At 40.2% G+C, this 12,511-nt stretch overlaps 1 protein-coding gene across 1 annotated transcript in view; it reads right to left on the bottom strand.

Moving 5' to 3' along the window:
* Positions 1 to 9,201: 9,201 nt before the first annotated feature.
* The window catches only part of DAP (death associated protein), a 56,498-nt gene continuing 53,188 nt past the window's right edge, over positions 9,202 to 12,511 (bottom strand). The window contains exon 4 of the mRNA XM_071736675.1: positions 9,202 to 12,047. Within this exon, the coding sequence (XP_071592776.1) occupies positions 11,928 to 12,047 (120 nt within the window). The 3' untranslated portion in view covers positions 9,202 to 11,927. The remainder of the gene's footprint in view (positions 12,048 to 12,511) is intronic.

Here is a 12,511-nt window from a genome sequence, read left to right as displayed (position 1 = left end):
AGGGAATGACACTTAGAAGGCATTTAAATGAACTCAGGGCAGGAGAAGAGAGGAGGGAGAGGCAGGAACAGCAACCCAGCAGCAGCAAGGCAAACAAAGCCAAGTCCTAAAAAATCACATTAATGTAATTACGTGAATGCTATACAATTGTGGGTTTGCACCCACCCAAAATAGCCTTTGGACTTCTAGGCCCAGGGAAGAGCAGAAGAAATAAGCATTTCCTTTGCTTGTGGCCTGAAGGCCTCTCCTCTGTGCCAGAGCAGGCATGCCAGTCATGCCACAGTTACCAAACCCAACCCAAACATGTAATAATAAAGCTTATGAAATGAGTATGAGATGCTCTGAGCACAATGTCTTAGGGAAACAGCAGATATTTCACTACTTCTACCATGGCCAAGATTGCTTTTTTAAAAAGATGTTGCAGTATTCAAGCATCACCTTGCCTCAGCTTTTTTTAACTTGTCCAGAAACATAGCTGAGGCAGGTAATGTTTGGCTGTGATTGTAAAAACTTCCTAGACATCCAGAGAGTGAGGATGAAGGAGAAGGTGGTAAACCAGGCCCTGGGGACACCACAGCCAGCTGAGCCCAAACCCTGTCACAGGCTGGAGGAAACAGTGTTTTTTCATCTGATTAATACAAAGTTATTGAATTAAATGTAGAAATAAATACTACGGTCAGTACAATAGCCAGATATCTTAGTTGAATATGAACTTCTATAAGTTTTAACCTGCTTTCAGCTTCAATATTTATGATGCTGCCAATTGCCAACTTTGGGTTTTGAAGCCAACAGTCTCACCATGACTGCCATGGTTTAGCCCCAGCCAGCAACTCAGCCCTACACAGCCACTTATTTACTCCCCCCCACCTGACCCTGGTGGGATGGGGGAGTTAGAAGAGTAAAAGTGGGAAAACTCACAGGTTGAGACAAAGGCAGTTTAACAGGTAAAGCAAAAGCCTTGAGCACAAGCAAAACACCAAGAAAACCCATGGGAAGGAGGGGAAGAGGGATTTCTTGAGCACCAGGCTGCACCCAGGCCTCTGCAGCAAGGACTGCACCTGCAAATATTTTGGAAGCCACTCACACCTCTCCTACCATTTCTTGCTAAGTTTTTCTGCTGATTTTGATTATATTGGTGTCTTTCCTTTAAGGAAATATCTACTGAGTTTGGCAATGAATGCTGAGATGCTGGCAAGGCCTGTAGCTACATAAAGGTTTTTTCACATCTGTTTTTACAGGCGAACCTATTAAATTGTAACAATAACCACATGCATTTTACTGGCAAGTAATCAGTTTCCATGTGAGACAACAAAAGCTTCCATTAAAATGGGCTAGAAAACCCGATCTCTTACAATCTGAGGGCATATTCTAAACACCATGCTTTAGGCATTGCTGGGACTCAGTCTATTCTTTTATTAGGTTTTATTGAGCATCACCTGTGTGGTGTACAACCCCAGGTGTTTCATGTTTGGCACAAAATCAAAACATATCCCATGGTCCAGAACAAAACACTCTTGTTCCTCCCTCTCCTATCAGCTGCTCACCAGAAACAAGAATTCACAGGCTCTCATAATGAAAAGTGTCTTATGGCTGGATGCTCACCAGAAATGCGCCTCATGCTTTGGCTCTCTGAGCTGCCAGAGCCCTGAAGATCATTCAAGGCAGTGTCATGAGAAGTGTTCCTCCAAACTTCTAAATCAACAGCATCTGGCTGCAAACCTCAGAGAGCCCCATCAAGGAAGGGTACAAAGATCACATTCTGGGCTTCCATGCTGGTCTCTGGCTCTGACCAAAGCCTCTCCGCTGCATCATCCATATAACTGACAGGGACTGAACAACACAAGGAGATTTAACTTTAATACAAAAGGCTGTCAAGAACATTCAAAAATCTTTTCTGATACTTTATAAGCTCTTTTAGGCTTTGTTGGTGATGATTGCTCAGGTGATCAAAGGCAGCCTTGAAAAGACTTTTCTTTGAGTAACTATTTGTTGGGGTTTTTTTTTCCCCTGATGTGAGCATCTCTGTCATGCCCAAACACTCCCAACTCATCCGACTCCAGGGAAAATTTCTGAGCAAGCCAAAGGCACTTTTTTGATGTTACTGCTTCTCCCCTTGCCGAGAGGCTCTCATCTGGGATGTCAGCAGCAGCAGCAGGGATTTACAGCCAGGAAATGTGCCTAGCTTCCTGCAGGAGCACAGCTCCAGTGGTGGCAGGTTTCAGGGAAGTGGGACAAGGAAGCCTGGGCTTCCAAGCCTGTGGAAGACAGTGTGGTGACCTGTTCTGCAAGAGCAAAGGGAAGGACAAAGATGATAGAATCTGTGCTCACAGAAATGATGGGGCCAGTCAAGCAAAAGCTGCTAGGCATTCATGGGTGTATTTCTCCCTGTCACAGTTGTTGCACCCACAAAATATATGCTCATAATCTGTTTACTCACAGCACCTTAGACAAAATAGTCTTATGTGAGGAGCGTTCACTTCTTTTCTGAATTGCACCTTCCTTAAAAAGTCTCATTTCTGCTCCTTCCAGCCCCAACTTCAACATTTCCAGGGTTCATTTCCACAAAGGTTGTAGTATTTGCCTCTTAAAATATCCAGATTAGATCAGCTCAGCTGCTACCATGATCTTTCCTTAATATCTTCCCCAAATTCTGCTCACCTGCCAAACCACCCCTCAGCAAATATCCAGAAAATGCCTCCCTGCCTCTTAGCATTCAGTGGCAGCTCCAAGGTGTAAAAAGATAAAGGTTCAGCCTGAGGTCCCTCCCCAGGGTGTTCTCTCAGCCACATCTTTTAGACAGGGCCCAAGCCCTCACCTCTAAGCAGCCCAACCCACCACAAACAGTACCAGTAGCTACACTAAATGTAACCTGTGAGTTGGCAAAGTGCAGGCAGGAGCCAGGCCGTGGCCAGCCTGTCCTTGAGAGTGGGAGCACTGGGAAGGAAGATGCCAGCAGATGGGACAGACCTACGTGTTCCATACTGCTGCCTCTGAGAGGCTCCAGCAGATGCTGTCAGCAAGCTGTACTGGGAACCAAAATTTGTTCTTAAGGAGGATTTATGTGAAGCTTGCAGAGCAAAACCAAGTTCACCTCTCCTTTTACACTTGAAGAGCTTTTGCTGCTCACTTGATGGAAAGTAAGAAGTCTGCAGTTCTACTGTTATTAATGCCAGGAAATATGGCTGAAAATTCACAGGGCTCGTAGTCATTGCTTGCCACTTACATTACCCACTAGAACTATAATGCTATCAAAGTAATATTCTCCATTTACATCAGCTCTAGCATTTTACCTGGAGTATACATTATAAGCTATCAAAATGCAGTGCCCCACAATGAACACAGAGGTGCCATCTTTATTTAGAAATCTTTCAGAGTAGTATTGCTAGGTCACTAATGCCATTTAGAATTGCTTCTCAGGGTAATTGGTACACCTCTTTTTCCTGAAGTGCTGGGCTTTAATCTTTTCGCTCTATAATCTCAGCTCCTTACAGCCACAGAAATATTTGTATTTTCAGAACATAAAGGACAATAAAGCAAGAGTGAAGTTCCTGCTTGATTCTGACTATTAAAAGCATTTCAGTACCATCTCCAGGCTGAGCAGATATCTTGCCACTTGCTTTGCAGTCTTGTTTGATTATACGCAAAGCAACACATAAAAAAGGAGAAACTGCAGAGCAGTAACCCTGGGACTGCTTTTGTAAATTAATATGGGGCTTGTATCATTTCTCAAAGAATGGCTGTGCTAAGGCTTACGTTTGTCTCTGCTGAAATATTCTGAATACTCATCTATTAGGAACTGCAAAATTAGGTTATTTTCCCCTAGTTATTAAATCAGGTAATACTGAAATATACAACATCTATATGTAAAGATGTTCATGTACAGCTCTGTGTTATAATTGTGATTTTTTTTCCGCCTCTTATTTAGTAAGCTCATTTACCCTGCAGCATTTTGTTGAAGTATTTTAAAAATAACTCAGGTTTTCACTCATCTTTTCTTCTAAATTGCTGTTCCAGCAAGGAGCAGTGCACAGACAGGTGCTCCTTCTTCCACAGAGCTCTGTTGAATTCCAGTCCCGTTTTTTAAGTCACTGGGTGTACATGACAGGCTGGGGTTGTATTTTGCATGAAAAAGTTCATTTATTCCCTGAAGCCAGGGCTTTAAAACTTATTTGTGAATCGGAAAAAAACCCAGAATCAAATCTTAAAGAAGTGCCTTAGCAGCCACCAGGCCACAGAACTGAAGATGGGACACAGTTGGGGAACAGTGACCTCCTTTGCAGAGCTCCACAAACACAGCGCACATAAGGCAAAGGATCTGCCCTGAAGTCTTCTCCTCCCGCATTTTTCAGGTGGATATGCCTTACAGTTTTTGAGAAGGGAGACATTTGGAGGTCTGACTCTCCAGATCTGCAAAATAAACCTGAAGTTACCTTAATTCCTAGGAGAGTAACACCGAAGTTAGCAGGACTCCTTAAACACAAAGCAGAAATCCCCTCTGGAAGACTGGTGGCCGGTATGGGATGGGATAACAACTTGCCTTGAAAGAACCTAGATCTGTAGGAATTCTAAATCTCACAGAAGAGATCTGCTTGGATGCCATGGGAAGCATTTTCTATACCTTCTAAGGCAGAGATTCTGCCTTTTAACCTACTCCCACTGAACAAAGTTGTACCTGTTCCGAAGGACTGACCATCAAATAGTGACACATGCCGCGTGCAGTGGCAGCCAGGGAAAATCCTGTGCCTGTAAACAAACTAAGCATAGGAAACCTAGGAGAGAGGAATATTCTGAGTCATGAGAAAGAGTCAGATTATGCTCTATACTTTTCTATAAATATTTATCTTAGCAACAATTGGCTAATGGTGAACCAGTTATTAGCATGCAAAGTAGAGCTCTCGTACTATGGAGTGGAGGTTTCCAGGGTGTATGTTGTAGGAGCTATTTGGCCTGGAGAAAAGTGAGGCTGTGCATTTAACAAACACCCTCATAATAAGCTGAGTTGAAAGGCTTATTTAAGCTTTCAGCCTTTCATTCCACTCTCCAGCTGTCACAACTGTCACATCAACAGCGGGCTAATGTTTATTCTGTTCTGGGTGATAAATCAGGCCCTAAAAGAGCATTATTGCATTTGCTATTCATTATCTTTTATCCAGAGAGTAGGAATTAGGTAAGAAATAATCTTCTAATGTAGGGGGTTTTTATCAGTGACTCAGAGTTAACACAGTGAAAAGCTACCTGCAAAAAGGCTGTTAAAGGTGTTCACTCAAACTGTATTTCAAGGAATCTGATATCACATATTGCTTAATGCCCCTGGGATGAATAAAATATTAGTTTGTAAAATTGACTGTTCTCTCCCTTTGCAGGTGCACACACACTACAGTATTACTTAGGTCTCAGTTCAGATAGAATACATCTCAATTCCACATCCTACATGTGCATACACCTGGTACTGGCTTTTGCAGCAAAAAGAGAATACGTATTTCTCTATGTTAAACCTTGTAGGTTAAAAAAACCAAAAGTTTGTTAAAACATGTTTGCATTTGCAGAACTTTCTCAGACAAAGGTCTTTCCTATACAAAAAGTATCAAGGGCATGTAGATTTACAAATCAATGACTTAGACTTTCAGCATATAACTAGGCAGTGTAAATTGAGGTCACTAAGCAGCATAAGAAATGGTCAGTATCTGCCTCTGAAATGAGGTGACAGCTCTGTTTCTTTTCTGTCATCTTCTAATAAGAATTTCACAGAGCACAATTGAATCCAGTCCTGTGTAGATCCACTTCTTAATCTAGTTTTAATGCCATAGGGTTTACTGCTTTAGTCACGGTTCCTGCTCACTGCAGATTTAAATGCATCAAAAAATAAAGCCTGTAACATTCTACCAGTATGTGCTGCAGTCTGGTGGTCTTCAAGAAACAAAACTTCAAGACCTTTAGCTTCCTCAGAGATTCTCACTACCCTGTTAAAAATCCAGCTGACCCACTCTGCTGGGAGCAGCAGCTTGGAGCAGCAGCTTGGAGCTGGGAACCAAAGCTACAATACTTCAGTTCTACAATACTTCAGTAACGTGCCACGACAACAGAGGGAGGTGAAAAAGACCAGGTCCATGTGTCTGCTCTGTCCTGCTGGCTCAAGACTACTATCCCTACCACTATTCTCCACCGTCTGGGCTTACCCAGGCAGCTGAAGGCTAACCCTCCTTTCTGAACCACTCCAGTGGACTCTCCCTGTACTCTTTGACCTCAATCAGCCTTCAGAACCCACTATTCATGGCTCCTGTTTGTGAGAATCTGCTCTGAAACCACAGTAACAACCACAGATTAGAACAGCTTTTTAAAGAAATGAACCAAGAGGTCAGTAGAATTGAAAGAGGAAGGTTAACCCTCACTGCAGAGTGATTACATCACTTGAAAAATTTAATGAAGGTGTACATGACTTCAGAATTAAGGCTACTTTTTTAATACTGAACAAGGTTTACACATAAATATAGGAGGCTCACAAGTAAGTATGAAACAAGAAGAAAAACGATGCCTTTCTTCCTTTAGACCCAAGTATTGGCACACTGGGGCAATTTTGCTCAGAAAGGCAGTGAACTTATAGATAGCTGGAGTCATATCAGAAACATGAGGAGACACAAGTGATTTGAGCCACTGGCAGCATGCATGCAGAGATTAGTAGTTAACTTTTGCTTTTCCTTTTAACTAAATCCACTGTTCTGTACTTGAAGTGACACTTCTGGTTTAAGAGGGAAGCCAAGTTAGTTGCTGTGCTCTCCAGTGCATTTGCTCCTCTATGTAAGAAAGTGATGTCACTGAACTTCTTAACATGTCAAGGCAGCCTACAAAAATGGCTTGTAAGAAGTTACTTGACACACCTTTATAACCTGCTGCTTTTTTCAGAGCCAGAAAGGATAAAAAACATTTTGCTGAACCAACTTTTGTCACAACAGTGTGAGAACACACCAAAAATAAAGCACATGTCCTTACTGTTGGCTACAGAGAGCTCATAGCTCATTGACAACTGTACAATTTTTATAATTCTTAAAACCACCGTGGATTAGAAATGCTTTTCTTTTTTCTTAAGCCCACAAGTGATGTACAGAATGCCATCCACTCAATTTTTCTATAAATGTCTCCAGTGCAAGCTGTACAGCAGAGATTGCATTACTGGGCTTCTTTCAAGGTCACTTGCAAGATCTATGCATGCAATGGCTTTAGTATTCCTGTTTATATTTTGTCCCCTGGTTAAGAGTGTGTTTTGCAAGAAATTCATCAGCATCCATGCATGCCCATCAGGTCCAAGTAGTAAGAAATTACATTCTCAGAAAAAGATAGTGTAGACTTTTTCTCACCTCCTATCAGTGCCCCGAAGGGAAGAGAAACAGTCTTTGCAAAAGAACTGACTTAGTTGTGCTTGGAGTCCTTTGTCAAAACCAATCCATTTCACCTCTCCTCTCAGGCTTCCTATCTAAATATTAGTGCTACCATTTTATGAAAAGTTACAAAAAATAGTACAGTATGAGGAAAACCAATGAGGTTTGGACTTGATGATCTCAGAGGTCCCTTACAACCCAGACAATTCTATGAAATCCATGCTCTTGAAGCAGATGCAAGAACACAACAAGAACCAAAATGCAAACCTACACCTTCCTAAGAAAAAACTCTGTGCACCAGAAGTTTGATAGAAAAATGCTGAGGAAAAAGAGGAATTCTTTAGTAAAAGAGATCAGGAACTCTGATTGCCTTCACTAATTGCCTTCACTATTTTTACACAATGAAATCATGTAGAGCACTTACCAAAGGCTACAGCCACAATGCAGCCTTATTTTACCCATCCATTGAAGCAACCTGATGGAAATTTACTGTTGTAGACTTGCTCAGTTTCTTCTCATTGAAGTTCCTCCAGTCACTGTGGTCTATGTTCCTCTTTTACTGACAGAGCAGCCAATGTTATCTGTAACTAGCTATATTTAAGTGTCTTCATCTTTTGAGGGAGGAGGTTTGTGTGCAAAGATATTCCAAGTAAAACAGAGATTTGCCTCCTTAATTCTTCACATCATTCCAGCATCCGACCAGCAACATCTATTCTTGCCATAAAAGAAACTGTACACTTACTGATATCCCCACATTTTCAAAAATGGAATCAATATACCATAATCCTATAGGCAGTGGCCTAGACTTGAGTCTCCTTTTAAACTTGATATATTCAAATCTGAAGGGAGCATGAGAAATTATTTGTAAAACTTACAACTCCCTCTTCCATGAATATGGTGAGTATTCAGAAGAGCTGTTCAAGCGAGACAAAAACATATGTCCAATCCCTTTCATTCACCTTTGTACATAACAGATTGCAGTGAATATTTCCATTAAACAGCCAAGGGCATGTGATGATCATACTAGCACAGATAAAGTACAAGACTTATGTTTCAAGATATCCTATGACAGAAGGATAAACCATACTGTTGAAGCTAATTAGTAAAACAATAGTTGCAATTCTGCTGATGGCAGAGCCATGGAACTTGGAGTAATTATGGACAACTCAATCAACAGCATGCCAGACCTCAGGCACATATATCTTCCCCAGATTTTAAAAGAAGAAGACATTTTTTGAACAATGTAGCACATCATTATGCAAGTTCAGGGTCTAAAGATGTAACTTGAAATATTCCTAGGGCAGTAAATCTATCTTATCTGTACTGTATCACATGCCCAAAATATCAGAAAGCTTCCAGAAACCATTTCTCCAAATCCTCTGGTGGCTCACCTGTATTCTGGCACACAGTACATAACCTTAACTGCAGTTTTATGAGAAGCTTGTCACCTCATCTGATTAAAATACTTTCTTTTCTGAAAGAAGATTAGAACTCAAAAAGCAATGGAAAATGTTAAATTTAATTTCCTTTACCATAGTGATTTATTACCAGGCTTAGATTCTATAGCTTTGCAAAGATCAAGTGGGAATCTCAAATTTCATGGTGGAAAACAGCAACTGACATTTTAGCTGGTAGTATCTAGATTTTATTTTACATGAGACTGGACTATCCGAATCAGCTCATCCACTGTGTCATAAAACTTCCTAATAAATTTCACTGTCTGTAAAGTGTTGATTAGTCATGCAGCATTCTGTAATAAAATCCCATAAACCCCACAAAACTGCGCTCTGCTGATTTACACTGTACTTACAGTAAAAAGAGCCCAATATACAATTTCAAGCTTTATTTTGCATTATTGCCACAATGACAATCACAGAAAATTTATTAGCAATAATTTCAAGGTAACATCTGAACATCTCTGCTTTTATGTTATTGTACCATATTTTAAAAGTATCAGTATCCATGAGTAGGGAATCTAGATCTCCAGTTAGGACTCTTCATTTTGGGTAAGGTAATGCTTTGGTGAAGACACCTGTGTATAAACATGGATACCTCTCAACAATACTTTCATACAGAGACATTTTCTATCCATATAGGAATTCCTGCACTCTAAAAGCCACTAAAGTGATCTTGAGAGTCATACTCCATTGTACAAACTAACATACTTTGAAGTAATCAAAGACAAAATTCAGGTATTGTCTATATATGCTGTATATATTGCATTAGCAACCAGGAGCAGTAGTTTGTAATTCAAAAGCATCCCTGTTGCTAAATTTTAGTATCAGAATGGAAATGTGGTGTTGCATTCAGAAGCATTTCTACCAACTCTTACTAGAGGTAACAGCATAGAGGTACCCAGCCCCACCCAATCTTGGTCTTCTACAGGGAGGTACATTCAGTTTTCCGCTGTAGTCAATGGAGCAGAGAGTGATCTAACTCCATTTTGAAAGACATTTGGTCAAACAAGCCATATCTAAACTCTACTGATTGTCTTGACTGCATCACCTTTGACTGCAGCTGAAGCCCAGACATCACTTCAGAGGAAGGCACAAGCCTAGGAGAGCCAAGCCCCATCCAGCTCACCCTCCAGCCAGCAGCTACCAGCACGGAGTTACTGCCATGACCTCCTTCATCACTGACACAGCACACTGACAGCTGCTGTCTGCACCAGCAACCAGATGCCACCACTTGCTGTCCTGAGTCTGCAAATGTTCCTGACAGCAATTTACCTCATGCAGATACTCCACGAGGCTCAACAAAGCCACCCTTAAGAATGAGTTACTCGTGTCTGAATCACTCGTACACTCAAGAGTGGCTATATACAAGGCCTCAGATGTATTAACATCAGAAACTGAAAGCATATTTTTAAAATTATGCATATTCTAATACAGAATAAGTCTTATGAACAATGCTTATTCCTTAAGGCAAGTAAGGTTTTGTAATTAAACTAAAAATAAGGACTGCATATACAGATTGTACATCATTCCTTGGGTGTAAAATATAACCACTCATATTCTTTGCAAGCCATCATTTCCATTTCAAGTCTATGACAAAATGGAAATGCCAGCTCATTCTCACCCACATGAAGAGAGGTGCTCCACTTGTGAAACGGGCCATTATTTCACATGATTTTGTTGTTGTTTTAAATCAATTACTCAGGGAATCATTTAATCTGAAGAAATTTTTTTTAAATTGTGTTTTTTTAAAACTCTCCTCACTTGTTTAAAATACTATTTAATTTTAAACATAAATGGACTAGCAAAGCTCCAAGGGACCCTAAACTTTCACTGACTTGCCAAGTGAATATGTGCAGCACTAATTCCAGTACCCACTTTTTGGACAATCTTAAAGGTTTCATAAACCTAGAGAGTACTAAAGGCTGTACTGTATCTATAGTCATATAAAACCAGAAATTCAATTAAAAAAAGAAGGTGGAATGTTTAGGGTTAGGGTTAGTGTTTAAGAAATTATTTTCCTGGGTTTTACAGAGATGAATTATAGAAGGAAAATGACAGAATTAAGTGATTTTGAATGGCGCAATCAAAAGATTTAATTATGTGGCCAAAACTGATCCCATTGCTCTATTTGAAAAGACTTTTTTATTCCCTCATATTACTACTGTCCTTATTCACAATAAGAAGATGGGAAAAATCCAATGTGTGACAGATGTTGGGTCATAAAGATAAACACACTTGCTAATGGTATTTCTTAATTTCAAATTGTGATCTCAAACTGTAAGTTAAAAAAAGGGAACAGATTTTTTGTCAGTTTATCTTAAGCTTAGTTCTCCAGGGCCTTAAGTTCCTTCATCTTGCTATTGGAATTGAGAAATCATCACCTCTTAAGTGAGGAGGCCCAGTGAGATTCATGAGATCACAACTCAGTGGCCTACAGCAGTTCTTGTAACTCTAATTTCTCTCCCTCCACCATTCCCAAGGACCTCCAAATGGAACAACCTCAGCATAACTATGGAAGAGCAAGTAAGATTCAGATGGATTTCTGCCCGCTTGGTTTTGGGCCTTTTATCATCTCACTAGTTGAAATCAGAGGGCATAGCTAATGGGCTGTAAGACTAGTATAGTGAAGACTGCATGGGTTCTACATAATGAAGGCAAACACCAATTTCTGTCTCAACACAAAAACCAAACTCCCTCCAAGCAGTAAAGGTACCAATACAAAAGGTCTGTTCTTCCTTAGCAGCTTAGCATTAAAACTACATTAACTATTTGCTATTGCAATGCCACAACTAAAAGTACTAGTTTTAAACTCATTAACCATATTACTCATACTAAAGTTTTATCTAGACAATAAGAAAATCTTATACAAAAGCTACTCTTGAACAGCAAAATCTTAATAACAGAGAATTTTCCACCTGGGATAACAATCAAACAATGTTTTCATTCTTATTAACCCTTGACAATTTAAGTAAGAGAAAAAGCATCTTATTTTAGAGGTCAATTTTACTGATTTGACAGTGTGAATCCTAAAGGGTTTTCACCTTCTCTTGAAAACGTTTTCACTGACAGCAGTTTGGCTGAGACTCTGATGGGGAGCTCATTTGCGAGGCTGGTGGATGTGCTGTTTGACATGTTGTGGATGAGGAAGCTTTTCCACAGAAGGATGTGGTTTCTGATGAGCCACCTGAGCTGCAGCTGGAGGGAAGTCTTTATCACCCTGTTTGGAGAACACATCAGGAAAAAAATTTAAATAATCTGAAAAGTGTACTTTCCATTTCAAGTGGATGTTTTTTTAAAAAATGTGAGGAGCAGATGGAAAAGAGTTTCATGTTACTCTGAAGTCCCCCCATACACATCCTCACTTGCCATTCTTCTTGCCAACTTCAAAATTTCATTTATGCAAGTTTCAATTGTTCCAATTACACACACCATCCAAGAACACAGTATCTTAAAGTGACCAGAGAGAAAAACCCTCCACATTCCTACCTGCAGTGCTTAATAGTTCCTTGTGCTAACTCACTTTTAATGGCTCTGTAGGGTCAGATCTCCTTGACCTGTTTGTTTTTCAGAGCAACCAGAAAGAGGAGTGTTTCACAAAGAAGTTAAGGCAATGTGAAAACTTACCTGTAGGAAATGCCAGTTCTGTAGGAAGAAAGGAAGGATTTAAAACTACTTTTGACA

The sequence above is a fragment of the Heliangelus exortis genome, chromosome 2 (genome assembly GCF_036169615.1).
Source record: "Heliangelus exortis chromosome 2, bHelExo1.hap1, whole genome shotgun sequence".
Taxonomy (NCBI): Eukaryota; Metazoa; Chordata; class Aves; order Apodiformes; family Trochilidae; genus Heliangelus; species Heliangelus exortis.
The sequence above is the reverse complement of the archived record's forward strand: the minus strand, read 5'-3'. Positions and strand labels throughout refer to the sequence as shown.